At 46.7% G+C, this 24,486-nt stretch overlaps 1 protein-coding gene across 6 annotated transcripts in view; it reads right to left on the bottom strand.

Annotated features, from left to right (window-relative positions):
* Positions 1-24,486, bottom strand: part of ATP6V0A4 (ATPase H+ transporting V0 subunit a4) — a 100,467-nt gene that overhangs the window by 45,465 nt on the left and 30,516 nt on the right. For 5 of the 6 annotated variants that reach the window (XM_047763323.1, XM_047763327.1, XM_047763326.1 and 2 more), the window contains 8 exons: positions 22,792-22,968; positions 19,067-19,145; positions 18,172-18,266; positions 10,756-10,881; positions 9,787-9,881; positions 7,969-8,095; positions 3,038-3,120; positions 1,486-1,579 (listed from right to left, as the gene is read on the bottom strand). In XM_047763323.1, the coding sequence (XP_047619279.1) occupies positions 1,486-1,579; positions 3,038-3,120; positions 7,969-8,095; positions 9,787-9,881; positions 10,756-10,881; positions 18,172-18,266; positions 19,067-19,145; positions 22,792-22,968 (876 nt within the window). The remainder of the gene's footprint in view (positions 1-1,485; positions 1,580-3,037; positions 3,121-7,968; positions 8,096-9,786; positions 9,882-10,755; positions 10,882-18,171; positions 18,267-19,066; positions 19,146-22,791; positions 22,969-24,486) is intronic. The other variant, XM_047763328.1, reaches the window with a different exon arrangement.

Genomic DNA, 24,486 nt, shown 5'->3' with positions numbered 1-24,486 from the left:
CTATTTCATCGAATTAGTTTTTGTTTTGATGATACAAGAGCGTAACTCTTGTCAGTAACTTTTACCCTCGGCTACCCAAGTCATCTGAAACACAATGGAAGCCTAGCATCACTTGGAGTTCCCTTAGTGGCCCAGTGGGTTACGAATCCGACTGCAGTGGCTCAGGTCACTGCAGAGGCACCAGTTCGATCCCCGCCCCAGCACAGTGGGTTAAAGGTGTAGTTGCAGCTGTGGCTCAGATTCAAGTTCCCCGCGGAACTTGTTCCATGTGCCATGGGTGCAGCCATAAAATTAAAAAAAAAAAAAAGAGTTTAGTATCACTTCCATTCTCTTCATGAAGTTTTCATAAAATCTAGTGGAGTCTTTGGGGAAAAGGACTTCAAGGGTAATTGCTTCAGGGAACCACAGTGTCCTTGACAAGCGACAAAGAGGGAAGAGGATTGAAGAAAGTAAACATGACCTTTTCTAGAAAGAGAAAGAAAGGTGTTTGTCAGCCTAAGAGTTTTGGAACACACCCACCCCGAGGAGCTAGAACTGTGCTGATCAATACAGCAGCGCACTCAGTAAAAGTAAAAATCCAGTTCTTCGGAGTTTCTGCTATGGTTGAATGGAATCAGCGGCATCTCTGCAGCGCCAGGACACAGGTTCGATCCCCAGCCCCGCACAGTGTGTTAAAGGATCCAGGGCTGCCGCAGCCGCAGTGCACCTCGCAACCGTGGCTCAGATCTAATCCCTGGCCTGGGAACTCCATGTGCCATGGATGGCCAAAAATAAAAAATAAAATAATAATAATAATAATAATACAGCCACGTTTCAAGGGCTCAGTGGTCACATGTGCCTCCTGGCTATGGCCCTAGACTTGCAGATTATATAACATTTCCGCCACCACAGAAAGTTCTATGGGACAGGGCTGATCTAAAACACACAACTCGATGCAGGCTCGGCTGCTTTTAGGGATTACTTGCAAGTCTATTGAAGACTAAGCTTCAATAAGCTTATTCAGAAAGAGGGTGTTCAGGACCCTCCAAAGTGAGGACAGATTTGACAAGAGGATATGAATTGGGGGCGTGTTCACATGTGACACTAGACTTGCTGTCTTGAGAGAATTTACTGGTTGGCTCATACAACTGGGCAATTCAGTGGAAAAAGATCAGCAAGGCTGGCTGCCCGACTTAACTGGCTAGTTAGTTCTATCCCACATGCAGCCCAGGCCAGTCTGGCAGTAAAAGGCTCCATCGATGAGGCTCGGGTGGGCACCAGAAGTGCTGATCAGGGCTGTGGTTTATCCCAAGCCCAGGCAAAGCTTCCCTGACACGTAGCATCATCGTGGGAAGCTCACAGAACACCGTCTCCTAATTAGGAAGAGCTCAGCAAACATTCCAGCCCGGCTTGGAGCAAGGCCCTGGGAGACAGGACTTAGAAGGAAATACAGACAGAGCCCATCGGCAGCCCCGCTCGGGCCCCTCTCTCCAGTGCCTCACTCACAGTGATTAAATCTTCCAGCCTCGTGTTGACACCAGCCAGCATCTCTCTGCGCTCCGCTGCGGGCTCCGGGCAGGGGTATGTGGTGGCTCGAAACCTGTGTTGCAAACATGGCAAAGTACACATGTGAGTCATTGCTGAGAAGCATTTTGCATATCCTGTTCCACAAAGCTATCACTTGCTGACTTTGGTTAGAAAGCCACCTTCTCCTGGAACAAATGTCTACTGGGCAGTCAGAACAGGAGTCCCGGACACAAGTTTTCCCCACACGCTGCTCCTACGATTTGAATTAAAGCTGTGGTTCGGGAGTTCCCACCATGGCTCAGCAGAAACAAACCTGACTAGTATCCATGAGGATGCAGGTTCGATTCCTGGCCTCGTTCAGTGGGTTAATGATCTGGTGCTGCCATGAGCTGTGGTGTAGGTTGCAGATGCGGCTCGGATCCTGCATTGTTGTGGCTGTGGTGTAGGTTGGCAGCTGTAGCTGTGATTTGACCCCTAGCCTGGGAACCTCCATTTGCCTTGGGTGCGGCCCTAAACACACACACACACACACACACACACACACACACACATATCTATGGTTCTATTATACAAATGAACTTCATTCAAACCGTCAATAAAGCTACAAGTTTGAAGTGTCTCTTTGTCGCCCCAGAATTTATTAATGTCCAAATGTCTTCCTCGACTGCATTTCTGCTTCTAAGGGGCTGCATGTAAGATGATTCTGTAACATCAGAAAAAACTGAGCATTCTGTTTGCCCACTCTTTAGCAGCTGATAAAGGGGGTGAGAAGGAATAAATCGAAATGGCTAGAATGTCTTGGCATTACCAGAAAATTTAGCTCATCCAGTCCTCTGTTCCTATGCCCATAGTTATTAAAAATCAGTTGCATTTTTCTTTTTCTTTTATTTATTTATTTATTTATTTATTTATTTATTTATTATCTTTTTAGGGCCGTACTCTTGGCATATGGAAGCACCCAGGCTAGGGGTCTAATTGGAGCTGCAACTGCCAGCCTACATCTCAGCCACAGCAACACCAGGTCCTTAACCCACTGAGCAAGGTCCAGGAGGGAACCCACATCCTCACTGATAGTGGTCAGACCCATGAGCACTGAGCCACAATAGAAACTTCCAAACACCAGTTGTATTTTGAACACTATCTTGTCAAACGTAGGAAACTTATTCTAAAACCTCAAAGAAGCCCCACTCAAGCCTCAAGCCTGCTTCGTACTGCACACCGCTGCCCTCATCCTGACCCAAAATGCTGATGAAAAGAGTCCTTAAGAGTCACTTACCTGGGAGTTCCCGTCATGGCTCAGTGGTTAAGGAATTCGCCTAGGATGCGAGTTTGATCCCTTGCCTCGCTCAGGGGGTTAAGGATCTGGTGTTGCCATGAACTGTGGTGTAGGTCGAAGATGTGGCTCAGATCTGGCATTTCTGTGGCTCTGGCGTAGGCTGGTGGCTACACCTCCCATTAGACCCCAAGCCTGGGAACCTCCATATGCCACGGGTGCGGCCTTAGAGAAAGGCCAAAAAAACCAGTCACTTACCCATCGCAGATCTTCTTGATTTTCTGCCTGAGCTGCTCTCCTTGATAAAATATGATGAATATATTCTTTTTAATTTCTTCTCTCTGGCAAATCAGAGCAGCAAAACACGTATTTTTAGAAATCTCAAAATTTGTCTAAGTTTAAAATTGGAAGTTTAAAGTTGCTTCAAGTTCATAACATTATTACGGAGGAGGGCAGGACCCCTGGGGAGGCTGACACAGCCTTAAAGCGACAACCTCGCTCTTTGCTGCGCTGACTGGCTTACTTACAGTTGAGTCTTGTATTCAGCTCTACTCCCTGGACCGAAGAGATGTGTTAATCAGCAGGAGAACACCCAGGACAGAGGGGCCAGGACATTGCAAGGCTTAAAAGAAACACAGCTGACCTCGTTCGCCAATGTTTTATTTTTATTTTTTGTCTTTTCGCATTTTCTTGGGCCGCTCCCTCGGCATATGGAAGTTCCCAGGCTAGGGGTTGTCAACCTACGCCACAGCCACACCAACGGGGGATCCGAGCCGCATTTGCGACCTACACCCCAGCTCACGGCAACGCCGGATTCTTAACCCACTGAGCAAGGCCAGGGATCAAACCCGCAACCTCATGGCTCCTAGTCGGATTCATTAACCACTGCGCCACGGCGGGAACTCCTTGCTCACCAATGTTAACTCATCTCCCTTTCAGGGATGAGTAGGTATTTGCTATTTAGCAGAAATAGAGACGTTCCCATTGTGGCTCAGTGGATTAAGGACGTGGTGTCTGAGGATGCAGGTTCGCTCCCCAGCCTCCCGCAGTGGATTAAGGATGGAGCATTGCCGTGAGCTGCGGCATATAGGTTGCTGATGTGGCTCTGATCCTGAGTGACCATGGCTGAGGTACAGGCCAGAGGTTGCCCCTCCCACTCAACCCCTGGGCACAGAACCTCCATACGCCACAGATGCAGCCCGAAAAAGGAAAAAACAAAAACAAAAAACAAAGCTAGAACCAGGTCTAATGTTTCACTGCTACACTCATTATATAACCATAAGAACACAGATTAAATGTAATTTTACTTGTTTGCTTATTCATTTATTTATTTTTCTTTTTAGGGCCACACCTGAGGCACATGGAAGTTCCCAGGCTAGGGGTCTAATTGGAGCAGCAGCTTCTGGCCTACACCACAGCCAGAGCAACTTGGGATCCAAGCCGTGTCTGCAACCTACACCACAGCTCACAGCAACACCAGATCCTTAACCCACTGACTGAAGCCAGGGATCCAACCTGCATCCTCATGGATACTAGTTGGGTCCACAACAGGAACTCCTAAATGTAATTTTTTTTTAATTTTTATTTATTTTTTGTCTTTTTGCCATTTCTTGGGTCGCTTCCGCAGCATATGGAGGTTCCCAGGCTAGGGGTCCAATCGGAGCTGTAGGCGCCAGGCTACGCCAGAGCCACAGCAACTCAGGATCTGAGCCTCATCTGCAACCTACACCACAGCTCACGGCAACACCAGATCGTTAACCCACTGAACAAGGGCAGGGATCGAACCCACAACCTCATGGTTCCTAGTCGGATTTGTGAACCACTGCACCACGACGGGAACTCCCTAAATGTAATTTTAAAATCCATGTTTGGCGTTCCCGTTTTGGCTTAGTGGTTAACGAACCTGACTAGTATCCATGAGGATGTGGGTTCGATCCCTGGCCTTGCTCAGTGGGTTAAGGCTCCAGCCTTACCATGAGCTGTGGTATAGGTCACAGGCATGGCTTGGGTCCTGCATTGCTGTGTCGTGGTTGTGGCCGGCAGCTGCAGCTCCAATTCGATCCCTAACCTGGAGCCTCCGTATGCAGTAGGTGCTGCCCTAAAAAGACAAAAGACAATCAAATAAAATCAAATCCAAGTTTGACATTTCATAAGCGAAAGAGACTATGCATCTCATAAGCGTCTCTGAAAATGTTCAGCTTTTACTGTAAGCAAAGCAATGTGCTTTACTTAGTTTGGGGTTAGGGGGTGAAGGTAAAATGATGAAGCCCATTTTGGCAAAATAACAAATCCACCACACTCGTGACATATCACTCAGGTATTAGGTATCACCGGGACCAGGCGAGACCCCACTGAAACGCCATCTGTCAGGACCCACTGAGGGTCATGAAAATGCCCACAACCTTTAAGCCAGCAATCCTATTTCCTTGAATTCATATCATGGAAATAGTTCAAGAGAAAATAAAAATCCACATGCATGAAGATGCTTATCCTACTCTCTAAATTCTGAAGAAATACTGGAAATAAAAAAGTGCCAAAAAATAGATCATGTCACATCAACTCAACGGGAATATTAGGCACCAACTGAACATAACGTCAAAATGAATCATCTCTTTGGCAGTTGCTCCTGGGAGCAGGGAAGGGGTATTTGAGGATTTGGGGAAATGCTTACTTCACATTATTTCCAAAGGTTCCTACATCCGTGGAGTCCACCCTTAGTCCTTTTCTGAATCTCTCAGGTCTTCTTGTGTCTTGAGCCACCAGAAGAAGGAATCCATTCTGATCTCATGTCATCTGCTCACTGACTTCCGGGTTCCCTCAAGCTCAAGGCATCTTTTTCCAGGTGTTTACTTTATAAATACTCCCTCCCCCACCAGGACTATCTCACATCAAAACACAGGAAAAGTAATGATTCAGGACTTCCTGCTGTGGCTCAGTGGTAAGAAAACCAACTAGGATCCATGAGAATGAGGGTTCGATGCCTGGCTTCACTCAGTAAGTTCAGGATCTGGCGTTGCTGTGGCTGTGGTACAGGCCGGCAACTACAGCTCCAATTCAGCCCCTAGCCTGGGAACTTCGATATACCTCGGGTGTGGCCCTCAAAAGACAAAAAAAAAAAAGAAAAAAAAAAAAAGAAAAGTGATGATTCAATGTCAAAAAAAAAATTTCTTTTTGGCTGTTTCTATGGCATACAGAAGTTCTGGGGCCAGGGATCAAACCTGTGTCATATCACTGACCTAAGCCACAGCAGTGTCAATGATCCAGCACTGTCTGCAGTGCCCTTGCTGCTGAGTGTGGGTTCAATCCCCTGCCCAGCACAGTGGGTTAAGGATCTGGTGTTGCTGCACCTGTGGCATAGGTTGCAGATGCAGCTCAGATTAGATCCCTGGCCCGGGAACTTCCATATGCCATGGGTGTAGCCCCCAAATTAAAAATCTTTTAAATAAAAAATTTAAAACTAATGTTCATAAAAGACACATCGTAATATAGGAGGAAATTCATACCATCTAAATTCAAGAGAAGACCAAAACACTATTCCCATGTTATTACTACAACCATATTAAATTATACCTGCCTGTGGCTACGGACTGAAAAAAAAGAGCACAAGAAAAAAATAAAAATAGGAGTTCCCATCATGGCTCAGCAGTTAACAAACCCGACTAGTATCCATGAGGACTCGGGTTCAATCCCTGGCCTCGTTCAGTGGGTAAAGGATCCAGGTTACCATGAGCTGTGGCATAGGCCAGCAGCTGCAGCTCCGATTTGACCCCTAGCCTGGGAACCTCCATATGCTGTGGGTGTGGGCCTAAAAAAATATTAAATAAATAAATAAGTAAAAATATATGAAATGATTGGCCAACAGGAACCTGCCATCGCGAGAACTCTACTCAATAGTCTGTGATAATCTATGTGGGAAAAGAATCTGAAATGTGTGTACATGTCCAGCTGAATCACTTTGTTGTATAGCAGAAATTATCACAACCTTGTAAATAATTATGCCTCAAGGAAACTTTAGAAATTTGAATAAAAAATTTAAATAAAAAATAAAAATAAAGACATTAGAATGGTGAAGTTTCATGCTTTTTTTTCTTATTTTACGTTTGATTTTAACTATGAAGTTGTTTTCCATGAAATAAAACTCAAAATTACACTTTTCAGCCTCTGCTCTAGATAAGACTATGACTCTTTTAGAAATAAGCCAAGTCTCTTAGAATTAAAAAAGTAAGTGGATTTAACCAGGGAGTTCCCTGGTGGTCTAGTGGTTAGGACTTGGTGCCGGCAATTTTACCACTGCAGCCCGGGTGCAATCCATCAAGCTGCTGGACGCCTCGACCAAAAAAAAAAGCAAAAGTAAGTGGATTTAAATACTAACCAGAAGGGTGGGGGAAGCAAACCTCATGGAATTAACAGCAACAACTGTGTGGCACTCAGCGAAGGGGACCCTCAAAATCTTTGTTAAGTGTGTGGTCCAATGACTACCAGCAACCAACAGCAAGCTTGTTAGACATGTAGGCGCTTGGGCCCCTGAGCAGACCCATTGAATCAGAATCTACATTGTAGTTTGTTTGTTTTTTAGGGCCGCACTTGTGGCATATGGAAATTCCCAGGCGAAGGGTTGAATTGGAGCTGTAGCCACCTGCCTACACTGCAGCCAGAGCAACCTGGGATCCGAGCCGCATCTGCAACCTACACCACAGCTCACAGCAATGCCAGAGCTCCAACCCACTGCGTGAGGCCAGAGATGGAACCCTCGTTCGCATGGGTACTAGTCGGGTTCATTCACCACGGAGCCACGACGGGAATTCCCAGCATCTACATTTCACAAGATCTTATCTCCATGTACACACTGGAGCTGGGGGCGAACTGACCTAAATCAGTCCTTAGTGTTTGTGCTGAAGACACAGCTGCCACCCCTCGGGACACTAGGACAGCAAAGTTCCTAGGAACTGGTGGGGCGAAGAGATTTGGAGGAACGAACACCTCCGGGTGTTAACGAGGATCGGCCCTTGAATTGACTCTTTATCAGTATTTTTTTTTAAGGGGGGGTGGGGAGGAAAAAAGACAAGAAAGGAAAGAAAAAGCAAATACCTATTAGCGTCACAGAGTTAAGACTCCGTGTTGGAGAGAAGGAAGCCCCTCCGGTGGGGGGCTGCGGGAAGTTTAGGAAACCTGCCGTCTGAGAGACCCACCGTGACGGGGTCTTCCAGAACCGTGTCCATCTCACTGAACTTCAAGTAGATGTTTCCTCGGCAAACGCGCCACAGCAGCTTCTCAAAGGAAGCCATCCTCTCCCTGTGGACCACGCCGGCAGTGAACCTGGGCAGGGAGAAGAGGAGACGTCGCCGAGTCCCCGGGGCGGGGGTGCAGGGAGGAGGCCCTGGGGGATGTGAAGATGTGCAGCCACAGCTGGACCGCCTCCCTCTGGCAAGGAGGACAGGACACAGCCTCACTGGCAGGGGCCACAGGGCCACTCTGCATCCCAACCCCCCCCCCTTACCCCAAGTCCCTTTGGACCTCCCATCTCCCATGACATGTTGAAGTTTCCTTAATCATCCCAATAATACTCATATACTTATTCCCAATAAAATATGAGAGACCATTCATTATAGCATTGTGGCTAAAGGACACGAGTGTTTAATGGGCTTAACGGGTTTGTGTGCATTTATACAAACAATCTGCTAAGATAGACAGACAGACAGACAGATTTCTATGCATCTCTATTTTTATAATCATCTAGGTACCTAGATCATTTCTGACCCACATTTTCCTATGAATTTTCTTTCTTTTTTTTCCTTTTTTTTAATGCCATACTCACAGCATATGGAAGATTCCCCCCACCAGGGATTGAATCTGATCCACAGCTGCAGCCTAAGCTACAACTGTGGCAAGGCAGGATTCTGTAACTCACTGTGCCAAGCAGGGGATCAAACCTGCGCCTCTGCCGTGACCCGAGGCCACTGCAGTCAGATCCTTAAGCCACTGCGCCATGCCAGGAACCCCCATGTTAAGTTTAAAATGGTTACTTTCATTGGCCTATTTCTTTAAATATATGTTGATCCCATATCACTGTCTGATCAAATATTTTCAGTACATATTTTCCTTTCCATTTCAAATTCACTATCTAGTGCCGCAAAGAGCAGGCCCCTAAGTCTCCTTGGAATAAAACCCTAGAATTCCAAACCTTGTGCTTTTCTTCAGTTTTACCCAAACACTAAATGAAATCCCTCCACTTTGAATCACTACACATTTTGGTGGCTATTATCACATCATATTACTGCTTCTTGTGGAAGACATGATTGCATAACTACCTCATTTCTAATTATACTTGAACCTTCAAGCTCCAAATCTATCTTATTATCAAAACAGTATTTCAAAGACAGAGAGGAAAAAACACATGTGTTCCATAGCCTTGTTCCCAAGCCAGGGAACAGGTGAGAAACCCCATAAAAACCATGTTCCCAGGAGTTCCCATCGTGGCTCAGCTGAAATGAATTTGAGCAGCATCCATGAGGATGCAGGTTCCATCCCTGCCCTTGCTCAATGGGTTAAGGACCCGAAGTTGCCTTGAGCTGTGGTGTAGGTCGTATATGCAGCTTGGATCCAGTGTTGCCGTTGCTGTGACTGTGGCGTAGGCTGGTAGCTGCAGCTCCTATTCAACCCCTAGCCAGGGAACCTCCATATGTCAAGGGTGCAGCCCTAAAAAGACCAAAACCAACCAAACAAACAAAACCAATTATCACCGCATCCTTCCCACGTGGAGATAATACAAACACCACACTCTTCAGGCTCAGTCACGGCAGTGTCACCGTGAAAAAGGTCGTGCTGCCTGCAACTCCCCAACCTGGTAAGGTTAGGGGGTTATTATGGGATGGAGGCCTTAGAGCCCTCATGCCCATGGCTGTTCACTCACTCACTCAAACACTCAGGGAAATCCCTCTCACACCGGGCATTCAGCAACGGACAAGGGGCCCGTCTACAGGTAACCTTCCGAGCACAGTTTCACTAACCCCAGCTTTCCGCTCATGTGTGCAGGCGTAGGTCGTAACTCCAGGAGACCCGAAGTGTCTTCCATGAAGAAATCATCAGCTAAATTGGTTTCCGTCTGAAAGTCAAAGAATCACTATGTCCATTGAAATGTATTTAGACTACCTTGAAAGCACCCACACACCCATTTTGTCTGCTTTTAATGACGCTTTAATTCTCCACAGACAGAATTCAAAAGGTATAGAGAGCTGAGACCTGATCTGTTTTTCTGTTTTAAATAAAGATTTATATGTGTATTCAAAAGGGGGGCGGGGGGTGGTGGTACGGAGTTCCTGCTATGGCCTAATGGGATTGGCAGCATCTCTGGAGCACTGGGCTGCAGGTTCCAGCCCTGGCTTGGCACAGTGGGTTAAGGATCTGGCATTGCCACAGCTGGGGCATCGGCTGCAACTGTGGCTCAGATCTGATCCCTGGCCTGGGAACTCCATAGGCCACAGGGCAGCCAAAAAAGAAACAAACAAACAAAAAGGGGGAGGGGGGGGCAGGCACGAGAGTTCCCTGGTGGCCCAGCAGGTTAAGGATTCAGCATTATCACTGCTGCAGCTCTGGTTACTGCTGTGGCGTGGGGGCATAGGTTTGATCCCTGGCCTGGGAACTTCTGCATGCTCTGGGCATGTTCAAAAAAAATTAGAGTACTCCTTGTTAGATCCAAAAGCTTCCCCAGGCTCTTCCTACTAAGATCCCACATCTGCTAAAACTAATGCTGTCCTTTATTCTGACTTGGGGCTCATGCCCTCTAGGAAGGACCTTACTACTTCTAAATTCAATGCAACCAGGGCCACATTCCACCTGCATATCTCCCCCTCCCCATGGCCCTGCCTTGGGACAGAAAGAGTGTAATTCATTCATATTCCAAACCAGCCAGTTGTCAAAATAAAAATCTGAGGATCTGGGAGAAAGGGCCCTGGAATAAATGGTCCCCGAATTACGACCTCGAAGAAGTCTTGGGTTTTCTTCAGAAGATGTTTGAGTTCGGTCAGTTCTAGGAAGCTTTTCTTCAAAGCCTGATAGTTCTGATTGGCTTCCTGTAACTCTCCTTCCAGTTTTTCTAGAGTAGTCTGTGCAGGAGGGAAAAAGAAAGTCAGTCAGGGAATTCCCATTGTGGCGCAGTGGTTAACAAATCCGACTAGGAACTATGAGGTTGTGGGTTCAATCCCTGGCCTTGCTCAGTGGGTTAAGGATCTGGCGTTGCTGTGAGCTGTGGTGTAGGTCACAGACGTGGCTCAGATCTGGTGTTGCTGTGGCTCTGCCGCAGGCCAGTGGCTACAGATCCGATTAGACCCCTAGCCTGGGAAACTCCATATGCCAAGGGTGAGGCCCAAGAAATAGCAAAAAGCCAAAAAAAAAAAAAAAGAAAAGAAAGTAAGCAGGTGGAAAGCACTGTAATATTTGCTGTACATTACCCACTGCAGGTAACTAAACATTGAAGACTATTCAGGGCGTCATAAGGTGGCTTGATGTTGAGAGGCTCGTCCTGTCACGCTGTCACATGCAACAGAACGGGAGAGCCCTACCCGAGAGCCACTGTCACACACTTGATGAGGGAAGTTGGCCCCACGAGGAAGTCAAGGCATGTTAGCAAGTCACATGCCTCTCCCCCATTCTAAACACTGAGTAGGGAAGCCGGGGTGAGCTTACACGCTGAGAAGTCCTTCTGCCCCAGTCATGGTGTAATCACAAAATATAAGATGTAGGAGTTCCCTGGTGGCCTAGTGGTTAGGGACTCGGCGTTGTCACTGCTGTGGCTCAGGTTTGATCCCTGGGCCAGGAACTTCTGCATGTGGTGGACATGGCCATAAATTAATCAATTAATTAATTAACTTTAAAAATATTTTTGCTAATAAAATATAAAAGAGAAACCACCAATTCTGGGATAATACAAGGAGAGAAGTGCCTCTTGTGGCTCAGTAGTAACAAACCCTATGAGTATCTGTGAAGATGTGGGTTTGATCCCTGGCCTCGCTCAGTGGGTTAAGGATCCGGCGTTGCCATGAGCTGTGGTGTAGGTCGAAGATGTGGCTGGGATCCTGTGTTGCTATGGCTCTGGTGCAGGCCAGCAGCTGCAGCTCTGATTTGACCCCTAGCCTGGGAACGTCCACATGCCGCAGGAGTGGCCCAAGAAATCGAAAAACGACCAAAAAAAAAAAAAAAAAAAACTGACTAGTATCCATGAGGATGCAAGTTCGATCCCTGGCCTCGCTCAGTGTGTTAAGGATCCGGCATTGCCATGGGCTGTGGTGTAGGTCACGGATGTGCCTCGGATCCTGTGTTGCTGTGGCTGTGGTGTAGGCCAGCAATTGTAGCTCTGATTAGACCCCTAGCCTGTGTGTCCTAAAAAGCAAAAAAAAAAAAAAAAAAACCCCAAAAAACAAAAAACAAAAGAAAAATGTTAAATATTCAATTTTGTCTGATATTAATGTGCTTTTTTGAAAGATAGGAACTAATATTTGGAGAGAGATATATACATTCAAAATATATATATTCGACCCTAGCCTGGGAAATTTCACATGCCACAGGTGTAGCTCTAAAAAGAAAAAAAGAAAGCAAACCAAAAACTTAGGCAGTTTTTGCTGAAATGGTACATTTGTGGGTAGATTACTTTTTTCCTGACTTCTAATTTCTTCTAGGACTGTTATGAAAGCGTCTTGAGAAATTATACAAGGCAACAGCCCAAGCCACTTGGGTTCTCTTGCCAGAAGAAGTCTCTTTTCTAGGAATGTGGGGGGAACACTGAGCTGCCAGATCAGCTAAATCGATCAACCAATCCCCATGATCAATACTAAGACAGGCATTACTCTGTGGTTTTAATTTCATTACGTGCTGTTTTAATTTCATCTCTGTAGTAAATAGTATCTAGAGGAGAATATTGAGCAAAGGCTGTTGGCACACATCTGATGGCCTCTTACCTACTGGTTGTTACTAATGTGTACAGTTTCAAAACCAACCAGTCGGCCAATAACAAACTCATTGGGATGAATAGATTTTTTAAGGTACTATCCAAAACATATAACCAACATCAATTTGGAAACAAAAACACTTCTTTAACAAAAGCACAAGTCTCCACCTTGTCAAGTTTCAACATAATATCAAAGAATATCCATAATTACTTAAAAAGGCTATTACAACACTCTTCCTCTTGGGAGTTCCCACTGTGGCTCAGGGGTAACAAAACCGACTAGTATCCATGAGGACCCAGGTCCGATCCCTGGCCCTGCTCAGTGGGTTAAGGATCTGGTGTTGCCGTGAGCTGTGGTGTAGGTCACAGCTGCAGCTCGGATCTGGCGTTGCTGCGGCTATGGCATAAGCCGGAGGCTGCAGCTCTAATTCAACCCCTAGCCCAGGGAACTGCCTTGGGTGCAGCCCTAAAAAAAAGCAAAAAAACTCCCTTTTGCAATTACCTATCTATGCAAGGCTGACTTCTCCTTATATACATCCCTAAGAATAACATATGGCAACAAATTCAAAGCAGAACAGCTATCAGAGTTCAGTCTTCTATGAAGCTGTGCCTTTAAGAAATTTGCAAACATCACGCTTCTCACAAAAGTTTTCTTTTGGGGGGAAATACAATTATTTTTCATTAAAAAACATTAACATATAATGAGGTATTATTGTTATTTTTAAGCTAATTAATAAATAAAGAGGTCACCTTTTTTTTCAGTTTTCGTTCCTAACGCAGTAAATATCAAGAGCTATAACCCACAGAAGCAAAGCTCTCTGGGATCCTCGACGGTGTGTAAGAGCATAAAGGTGCCTGAGATTAAGACGCTTGAGAAGCACTGAACCGGAGGGTAAATTATGCAAATGTAATATTGATCAGAAGCCCAATAAGAGTCCTGAGAAGCTTGGAATTCAAGTGACTTTGCGTAGTTAGAGAAGGCTTACAGGAGAGGCAGGACTGAAGCTGCATGTGGAGGCGTGGTTATACTGGGGCGTAGTGGTGGTGTGTGTGTGGGAAGGGACTCTAGGCTCAGTGCACGAGGTACAGCGTGAATGAAAGCTTGGACTTGACAGATGAACCTGAGGCTAGCAGAGGGGCAGCCTGAGGAGAGTGGAGCACTTGGGAGATAGGGATAGGGAGTTCCCGCTGTGGCTCAGCAGTAACAAACCCAACTAGTATCCATGAGGACGCAGGTTCCATCCCTGGCCTCACTCAGTGGGTTAAGGGTCTGGTGTTGCCATGAGCTATGGTGTAGGTGGAAGATGAAGCGGAAAAGAATTTGACTAGTATCCATGAGGATGTGGGTTCGATCCCTGGCCCTGCTCAGTGGGTTGAGGATCTGGCATTGCTGTGAGCTATGGGTAGGTCACAGATGTAGCTTGGATCCCATGTTGCTGTGACTGTGGTGTAGGCTGGCAGTTGCAGCTCCGATTCAACCGCTAGCCTGGGAACTTCCATATGCCATAGGTGCAGCCCTAAAAAGACAAAAAAAAAAAAAAAGAGAGAGAGAGACAGGACAGGGCTGAGGAGAGCCAGCTTTGCTGGCCCAGGATGGACCTGATCCAGGTGAAAGGGAACCACCATACATTCTCAAGCAGGGAGGTGGCAAGACAGAGCAACACTGTGACAAAAATGAGTGGGTGGTAGGAGGCAGAATACAATGAAATGGTTAAGAAGGAAGTTGGTGGGAGTTCCCGTCGAGCCTCAGTGGTTAACGAATCTGACTAGGAACCATGAGGTTTCGGGTTCGATCCCTGGCCCCGCTCAGTGGGTTAAGGATTTGGTGTTGCCGTGAGCTGTGGTGTAGGTCGCAGATGCAGCTCGGATCCTGCGTTGCTGTGGCTGTGGCGTAGGCCGGCGGCTACAGCTCCAATTAGACCCCTAGCCTGGGAACCTCCATATGCCTCAGGAGTGGCCCTAGAAAAGGCAAAAAGACAAAAAAAAAAAAAAAGAAGAAGAAAGAAGTTGGAAAAGTTCTGCCAAAACTCAGAAATAAGATTCGAGTGAATTTGTAGCCACGTGGATGGGCCTAGAGTGGATCACACTAAGTGCAGTGAGTCCAACAGAGAAAGACAAATACCATATGATATCACTTACATGTGGAGTCTAATAAAAATGATAGAAATGAACTCATTTACAAAATAGAAAAAGACTCATAGACATCAACAACAAACTTATGGTCACCAAAGGGGAAAGGGGATGGGACGTGGGAGGGATAAGTTAGGAATATGGAATTAACGCACTATTATACATAAAACAGATAAACAGGGAGTTCCCGTCGTGGCGCAGTGGTTAACGAATCCGACTAGGAACCATGAGGTTGCGGGTTCGGTCCCTGCCCTTGCTCAGTGGGTTAACGATCCGGCGTTGCCGTGAGCTGTGGTGTAGGTTGCAGACGCGGCTCGGATCCCGAGTTGCTGTGGCTCTGGCGGAGGCCGGCGGCTACAGCTCCGACTGGACCCCTAGCCTGGGAACCTCCATATGCCACAGGAGCGGCCCAAGAAATAGCAACAACAACAACAACAACAAAAAGACAAAAGACAAAAAAAAAACAAACAAACAGATAAACAATACAGACAGGGAACTATATGCAATATCTTGTAATAAACTATAAGGGAAAAGAATATATATGTAACTCAATCACTTCGTTGTACACCAGAAACTAACACAACACTGTAAATTCACTATACTTCAATTAAAAAAAAAAAAAAAAGATTAGGAGTTCCCATCACCGCTCAGCAGCAACAAACACAACGAGCATCCATGAGGATGCCGGTTCCATCTCCGGCCTCGATCAGTGGGTTAAGGATCCGGTGTTGCCGTGAGCTGTGGTGTAGGTCACAGACATGGCTTGGATCCCATGTTGCTGTGGCTGTGGTGTAGACCAGCAGCTACAGCTCCGATTTGACCCCTAGCCTGGGAACCTCCATATGCTGCAGGTATGGCCCTAAAAAGCAAACAAACAAACAAACAAAGAGAGAGAGAGAGAGAGATTAGGGTGAATGCCGAGCCATTAAGCCAGCTCAAGAGTCCACAAGAACAGCCGGGGATGTTTAGGAAGGGAGGGAATGACGGGGAGGGAGCTAACAGAGCTGGCAGTAGAGGAATGGTGCTCACCCTGAAACTGGATTTTAGGGAAACCCTATTCACATGGATTAAAAACTTCTTCCCCAAACAACCAGACTTTAACATGACAAGGGCCAAAGATATTTTCTAAGGTAGTTGCCAGTCTCATATTTCTGTTGGAGAATCTAGATTTGTACTACTGACAGCTTCAACAATTCCAAGAATTTTAGGTTATCGTAAAACAAAACAAAAAACCCAGCCAGAGATAAGACTCAATTCCGTACCTGCCCGCCTCCCTTAATGAGCCCTTTTTCCTTTAAGGATAAAAAGCCCAATTTTGTATCAAGATCCACAGGGGCCTTCCAGGATCTGGCTCTGCTACCTTCTCACATGCTCTCCCTCTGCCCCACCTTCACTTCTCTCTCCACCACCTGCTCCAGAAGCTCTTAGAGGGGAAGGCCATGTTTCGTTTCTGTCGAAGGTGCTTTGTGCATGGCATGTGTTTTATAAAAGCAAGTCCACCGAGAGGGGAAAGAAAGAGGGAGGCCGTAATGGCCTCGGCTAAAGAAAACTATTGTCTCCTCACACGTGATCTCAGAAGCCTGATTGAGGATCGAGCTTAATCCAGAGTGGATCCAATATATTAGCTATTTCCCACCAGACAGATAATTAGGAAACATCCCATTGGATCCAGCAATTTCTAAAAGAAATCACTATCTTTTTTTTTTTTTGCTTTTTTTAGGGCTGCACCCACAACATAAGTTAGCTCCTAGGCGAGGGGTTGAATTGGAGCTGCAGCTGCCGGCCTACACCACAGCCACAGCAATGCAGGATCTGAGTCACAACTGTGATCTATACTGCAGCTTACAGCAACGCAGGGATTGAACCCACATCCTCATGGATATTAGTCAGATTGGTTTCCACTGTGCCACAATGGGAACTCCCAGAAATCACTATCTTAGAAAGCTATCAGCATCCTCATGGTCACTGCAGAATTTTTGTTTCTTTTTATGGCCATACCTGAATCAGAGCTTCAGCTACAGGCCTATGCCACAGCCAGAGCCACAGCAACACCAGATCCGAGCCACATCTGCAACCTATGGCTCAGTTTGCAGCAACGCCAGATCCTTAACCTGCTGAGTAAGGCCAGGGATCAAACCTGCATCCTCACAAAGATTCTGTCAGATTCTTAATCTGCTGAGCCACAGTGGGAACTCCCAGAATTATTTATTACAGCCAAGACATGAAGACAACGTGTCCACCAACAGATGCATGGATAAAGAAAATGTGATATGTACATCACATACATACATCCATATACACACACCCACACATACACACAAGGGAATATTATTTAGCCATAAAAAATAAGGCAATCCTACCATTTGCAACAAGGATAGACCTTGAGGGCCTTCTCTTAATCGAGATAAGTCAGGTAGAGAAAGACAACTACTGTGCGATCTCACTTATATGTGGAATGCGGAACCTAAAAAAGACACTGAACTCAGAGACACAGAGAGCAGATTATCAGTTGCCAGAGGCAGAGGTGAGAGGGATGGAGGAACTGGGTAAGATGGTCAAAAGTGCAAACTTCCAGTTTTAAAATAAATAAGTCCTGGGGATGTGATGTACAGCAGGGTGATGAAAGAAAGAGAGGAAAAGAAAAGAAAAGAAGAAAGGAAGACAGACAAAAGAAGAAGGAGGAATGGAGTTCCCTTCATGGCACAGAGGAAACGAATCCAACTAAGATCCATAAGGTTGCAGGTTTGATCCCTGGCCTCACTCAGTGGGTTAAGGATCTGGCGTTGCCATGAGCTGTGGTTGTAGGTTGCAGATGCAGCTCAGATCCCACGTTGCTGTGGCTGTGGTGCAGGCTGCAGACACGGCTCGGGTCCCGCATTGCTGTGGCTCTGGCGTAGGCCGGCGGCTACAGCTCTGATTGGACCCCTAGCCTGGGAACCTCCATATGCCATGGGTGCAGCCCTGAAAAGACAAAAAAACAAAAGACGAAGGGAAGGAAGGAAGGAAACATTCCCCTGGGCCAGTATAAGGTCTGTTCAGTGGCACCACATAGACAAGACTTGACTACCTGTAAGGATCTTATGCCCAGGAAGGAAACCACCCCTCAAGGTGGGGTGAGCCTCCCCAGGGCTGTGCTGAGAGGAAAAAGAGCTCCCTCCTGCATCAGAAAGAACGGCTACAAATGGCATGTTGGGGTTTCCCCGGGAGAGTAACACTGCAAAGTGGACAAAGGCATAAATCCGCCTCCATGCCTTCAGCAACCAGAAAGGCCCCCCCAAGAAGCGCTTCGCCAGGGTCCTCGGGAAAGTGGAGAAAAACCTACCTCCAGGGTGATCATTTCCCGCGGGAGAGGAGTAGGCGTGGGCTTCTCTGGCAGCTGAATCTCAATCTCATTTTGCATCTGATCTTGCAGAAAACCTGAGGGATGAAACCCCGTCAAAGAGCCTAAGACGACTGTGTTTTCTCACCCTTGAGAAATGGGGTGCAAGTTCCCTTCATGGCTCAGTGGTAACGAACCAGACTGGTATCCCTGAGGACTCAGGTTTGATCCCTGGCCTCGCTCAGTGGGTTAAGGATCTGGTGTTGCCATGAGCGGTGGTGTAGGTCACAGACACAGCTTGGATTCTGTGTTGTTGCAGCTGTGGTGTAGGCTGGCAGCTGCAGCTCCAATTGGACCCCTACCCTGGGAAGCTTCAAATGCCGCAGGTGCGTCCCTATAAAGAGGAAGGAAGGAAGGAAGGAAGGAAGGAAGGAAGGAAGGAAGGAAGGAAGGAAGGAAGGAAGAAAGGAAGGAAGGAAAGAAAGAGAAAGAAAGAAAGAAAAAAAGAAAGAAAGAAAGAAAGAAAGAAAGAAAGAAAGAAAGAAAGAAAGAGAAAGAAAGAAAGAGGGAGGGAAGGAAGGAAAGAAAGAAAGAAAAGAAGGAGGGAGGGAGGAAAGAAGAAACAAAAAAGGAAGGAAGGAAAGAAAAAAGAAAAAGAAAGAAACAAAGAAAGAAACGGGGTGAAGCAAGACGACAGGTGGCTTTCCCAGCTCTGCTGCCTCTGCTGCCCTGGGGACCCGCCACAGCACCCATATCCCACCTCCAACCTCCCCCGCCCTGTCTCCAGGATCCCACTGAGGAGAATTACAAAAAGGGACACGCTGCAGGATGTCAGCCCTGCAAACCACTTCCCACGCTGCCTGTTCAGGTTTAGACAGCAAGCAGAAAAGTGACTTACGGAGGATTCTCTCCAGGGACTCACACCTCCGGACTTCATTCACAAATTTCCTTTGGAAGCGGCTCTCGTTCACATTTAACTAGAGGGGGAGAAACCACAAGGCAAACATTAGTAGTAAGAGCTGCCAACATATTCTCCTAGGTTTTTCTATTTTATTTTATTTTACTTTATTTTATTATTTTATTTTATTTTGTTTTGTTTTGTTTTGTTTTGTTTTATTTTATTTTATTTCTTAATGCTGGAGAATATTGCTGGAATGTCTTAGGAATAGATCCTTCCGTGCACAAGACAAAAGACTTCCAAGCAAAACGTACCTTGATGTTCTCACACTCAAGGCCTCAAAGGCCTTGGCTCTGGCCTTTTAAACTTCTACAAGTCCTAACTGAGAATGTGTTATTTTTACCTGCATGTACTATCCAAATACATCCCAAGGAGTTCCCATTGTGGCTTAATGGGTTAAGGACCCAATGTTGTCTCCGTGAGGACGCAGGTTCGATTCCTGGCCTCACCCGGTGGGTTAAGAATCTGGTGTTGCTACAGCATGGGTCTTAGATGTGGCTCCAATCCAGGGTGGCCACGGCTGTGGTCAAGGCTGGCAGCTGCAGCTCCAGTTAGGCCTCTAGCCTGGGAAATGCCATATGCCGAAGGTGCAGCCGTTAAAAAACACATCTTGAATTCCTCAGTGGAGTCATGAACATGACGGGACCTTGAAGCCTGTCCAGATCCATGAGTGTATCCTGGACATTAACAAAAAGTCCGTGTCCTCACGCTGGTGATCCCTCAGCTCAGCCCAAGAGATGTTACTGGGGTGCTGCCTCACTGTCCGGCCCTGGGCTAGGAACTGGGCGTCACAAAGAATAAGACGTGACCCTTCTCTGCAAGGGCTTATTTTTCACCTTGACCTTGGTGAGACGATAAAGAGTCCAATTTTCTAAACTGGAGTCAAATGATTTGGTGAAGATCTAAACTGTCTCGGGGAAATGATGCCCCAACATCACACTCGAGACAGCCCAATGGTGGAGGTCCCTCTGTGGAGCAGTAGGTTAAGAATCCTACTGCAGTGGCTTGGGTGCTGCAGAGGCACGGGTTCAATCCCCAGCCCAGCTCAGTGGGTTAGAGGATCTGGCATTCCCGCGTAGGTCACAGTTGCAACTTGGATTCAACTCCTGGCCTGGAAACTTCCACTTGCCGAAAGTGTGGCCATAAAATGGAAGGAAAAAAAAAAAAAAAGACAGTCCCAGGGTGACAGGTGGTAAAGGGTACATAGAATTATCACAGTGATTCTGAAATGTATAGACATATTGACATTTTGGTATCACTGTGTGCCAGGAACTAAACAGTGCTGTGGGTCAGTTATACTTCAAGTGGGTTCAATGGGTTACAAACCCACATAGCATCCATGAGGATGCAAATTCAGTCCCTGACCTCGCTCAGTGGGTTCAGGATCTGGCGTTGCCGTGAGCTGTAGTGTAGGTTGCAAATACAGCTCAGATCCCATGTTGCTGTGTGGTGTAGGCTGGCAGCTTCAGCTCCAATTCGACCCCTAGCCTGGGAACTTCAGTATGTCACAGGGGTGACCCTAAAAAAAAAAAGATTATACTTCAAAAACCAACAAGCAAACTCATAGAAAAAGGGATCTGATTTGTAGTTAGCAGAGGTGGAGGGTGAGGGAAGGGGGGAAATCGGATGAAAGTAGTCAAAAGGGTTTATTGTTTGGGGGTTTTCTCCCTTGGCTTTTTTGTTGTTTTTTTTTTTTTTTTGCCTTTTCTTGAGCTGCTCCCACGGCATATGGAGTTTCCCAGGCTGGGGGTCTAGTAGGAGCTGTAGACACTGGCCTACACCAGAGTCACAGCAACGCAGGATCCAAGCCATGTCTGCGACCTACACCACAGCTCACGGCAACACCGGATCCTTAACCCACTGAGCGAGGCCAGGGATCGAACCTGCAACCTCATGGCTCCTAGGCGGATTCGTTAACCACTGCTCCACGACGGGAACTCCTCCCTTGGCTTTTTTTAAAGTTTTATTCAAGAACTTTGTCTTTGAATGCTATTTCAAAAAAAAAAAAAAAAGTGGGTTGAAGTACAAAACAAGGTCAGATGAAGAGCATCATAGGCTTAGAAATCACAGCAGCACAAGCCCTGTACAGATGGCACAGACAAAAATAGTCCAACGTATGCAATTCTGTTCAGGTTGTTTTTTCTCTCCTGTAGAAAACACACCAAAGCACTTCCAGGTATAAGATAAATAAGTACTAGGGATGTAATGTATAACATGATAAATGTAATTAGTGCTGTTTTATGTTATACATGAGAGAGTTTTTTTTGTTTTTTGGGGTTTTTTTTTTAGGGCCGCAGGAGGTTCCCAGGCTAGGGGCGGAATCGGAGCTATAACTGCCAGCCTACACCACAGCCATAGCAACACAGGATCCGAACTGTATGTGCAACCTACACCACAGCTCAGGGAGCCTTAACCCGCAGAGGGAGGCCAGGGATCAAACCAGTACCCTCACGGATACTAGTCAGATTCGGTTCCACTGAGCCACACCAGGGACTTCTATATGAAAGTTATTAAGTGAGTAAATCCTAATAGTTCTCATTATAAGGGAAAAAATTTTTTTCTATTTATTTTGTACGTATAGGAGATAATGGAAGTTCACTAAATTCACTGCGGTCATCATTTCATGATATAGGTAAGTCAAATCATTATGCTGTACACCTTAAATTACACGGTGTTATATGTCAATTTCTTTTTTTCTTTTTTTTTTTTTTTTGCCATTTCTAGGGCCACTCCCGTGGCATATGGAGGTTCCCAGGCTAGGGGTCGAATCGGAGCTGTAGCCACCGGCCTACACCACAGCCACAGCAACGTGGGATCCGAGCCACATCTGCGACCTACACCACAGCTCACGGCAACACCGGATTGTTAAACCACTGAGCAAGGGCAGGGACCGAACCCGCAACCTCAAGGTTCCTAGTCGGATTCGTGAACCACTGCGCCACGACGGGAACTCCTATATGTCAATTTCATTTCAAAAGTGGAGGGCATACCCATCAGAGCTCAGCAGACATGAATCTGACGAGTATCCATGAGGACGCAGGTTCAATCCCTGACCTCGCTCAGTGGTTAAGGATCACCCATTGCCATGAGCTGTGGTGTAGGTCACAGAGGCAGCTCGGATCTGGCGTGGCTGTGGCTGTGGTAGAGGCTGGCAGCTACAGCTCCAATTTGACCCCTAGCCTGGAAACCTGCATATGCTGCACGTGGGGCCCTTAAAAAAAAAAAAAAAAAAAACTGGAAGCAAAGAAAAAAATTCTAGCCTGAGACTATCACTCTACAGAGACTGCGAACTCTGGGCTACTTTTTTCTCAGACTGACTAATTCAGGAAGAATAGGTTTCTGCCCTCAGCACAAGGTCGGCAACCTATGTAGCCATTGGATGTACCAAATGCTTTGAAGATGGTACTCAGGAGATAAAATACATAAAATACAATCCTTTAGTGGTTGCATGAAAGTATCAAATCATTTGCAGAGAGAGACACATAAGGTGGAAAGGAGCACAGGTCTGCCAGTCATTGGCCCAATGTTATCACCCATCTTAGCCAGAAGAACCAGCACCACCGAATTCCATCTAGTCCAGCCCAGGGCGCTTCTCCCTGAGCTTTGTCCATTACCAAGAGGTGGAACTCCACCTTCCTCTGGTCTCCAAAGAATGCAGTACTTACATCTTTGAACTGAACCAATCCAAGCTCTCCCAGCTCAGCAACGCAGCAGTACGCAGCCTCCGCCTGGAGGAAGAGCTGTGACAGGCACATCTCCTCGCTTCGGAACACAGACGCCATCGCGACCCAGCCTTGCTCTGCAGGCGACAGAGGCGTTCGAGGGGACGAAGGTGTGACAACCTGAGGACGAAGACTGGGTTTGGCTGAGTTCAATTAAAATCCAACAGAAAACATGCAGCAGGAATCACTGTCGATTTTTAAAACGGAAACAAAACCAAGGCAGTCCTTTCCCCACCTGTCAGGGCAGCAAAAGATTAGAAAATATAATGACGAACTCGTGTTGGTGGAGGGCATAAGGAAGCAGGCACTTCCAGACACTTAGTCGCTGAGGGTAGATTGGTACGGCTTTTTCCAAGAGCCACCGGTCAGTATCCATCAGATTTTATATCACTCATACCCGTGACCCCAGATTCCCACGAGCTCTTCAGCCTTACCTGGGAGAAGGATGGGAAATAAACACGTAAGGATGCTTCTGGTGACACTGCACGTAATAATTATAATAAATGATCTTGTTTCTGATAACACCGTGTATAATAATTATAATATATGGATCTAACCTAGATATCCATCCACAGGGGAATGATTAAACTGATACAATTCTGCGTAGTCAGGAGGCATTAAATAAAGCTGTGTGTCCTCTCTAAGGAAAAAGGATATTCGCTTAGCATCTATTCTCAGCAAAGACCCTCTAGACTGCCTTACTGCCGCCAAACCAAATTGTCTTCTCCAAAGCCCAACTTTGTGGAGGAATTATCACACCTCCCAGAGGGAGGTGTCCCCTTTCCTTGTCATTGTATAATGTATAATCCGGAGTTCCCACTGTGGCTCAGCGGTTAATGAAGCTGACTAGTATCCAAGAGGACGTGAGTTTGATCCCTGGGCCCACTCAGTGGGTTAAGGATCCAGTGTTGCCGTGAGCTGTGGTGTAGGTCACAGACGCGGCTCAGATCTGGCGTTGCTGTGGCTGAGGCGGAGGCCGGTGATTCAACCCCTAGCTTGGGAACCTCCATATGCTGTGGGTGTGGCCCTAAAAAAAGAAAAAATTAAAAAGACAAAATATATATATATATATATATAATGTATAATCCATCACTTGCCAGCCACTGAGTTTATCCCTCCCATTTTAATCCTCCCCTTGTCCCGCTGTCCCACAGGATAAAGTCTAAAATCCTTGACGTAGCCAAGGAGGGGCCGCGTGATTCTTCTGGCCTCTCTTGTCCCCTGCGGCTTCATCTCTCCCAACACCAGACTTCTCCAGGGGCCCCCTCAGAACGTTGGTCCGAGTTTCCCCCCAATCTGGGAGCTCACCCTCTCCCTCCTCACGCTGCATCCACCTGCCCTCCCGCCCTTCCTCCCTCCGTGTAACCCCTCTCTTCCTCCATAAACCCCTCCTGATCCCCATCAGGCTCCCAGGGAACGAAGCCGGGTGCTCTCTGCGCCCAGAATACAAACCCTCTGCAGGGACTTGCTTTGTGTCCGTTTCGCCCACTAGCCGGAAAAACCAATGAGGGCCGAACTACTGTATGTTTTTTCACTCCCTCGCTGGTCTAGCTCAACCCCAAGAAGTTGCTCCAAAATTGTTTCCCCATTTACTGTCTAGAGGCTAAGCTTCATCCCCTCCCTCCTGAATTGCAGTCC

This window comes from Phacochoerus africanus, chromosome 16 (genome assembly GCF_016906955.1).
Source record: "Phacochoerus africanus isolate WHEZ1 chromosome 16, ROS_Pafr_v1, whole genome shotgun sequence".
In the NCBI taxonomy this organism is placed as follows: domain Eukaryota; kingdom Metazoa; phylum Chordata; class Mammalia; order Artiodactyla; family Suidae; genus Phacochoerus; species Phacochoerus africanus.
The sequence above is the reverse complement of the archived record's forward strand: the minus strand, read 5'-3'. Positions and strand labels throughout refer to the sequence as shown.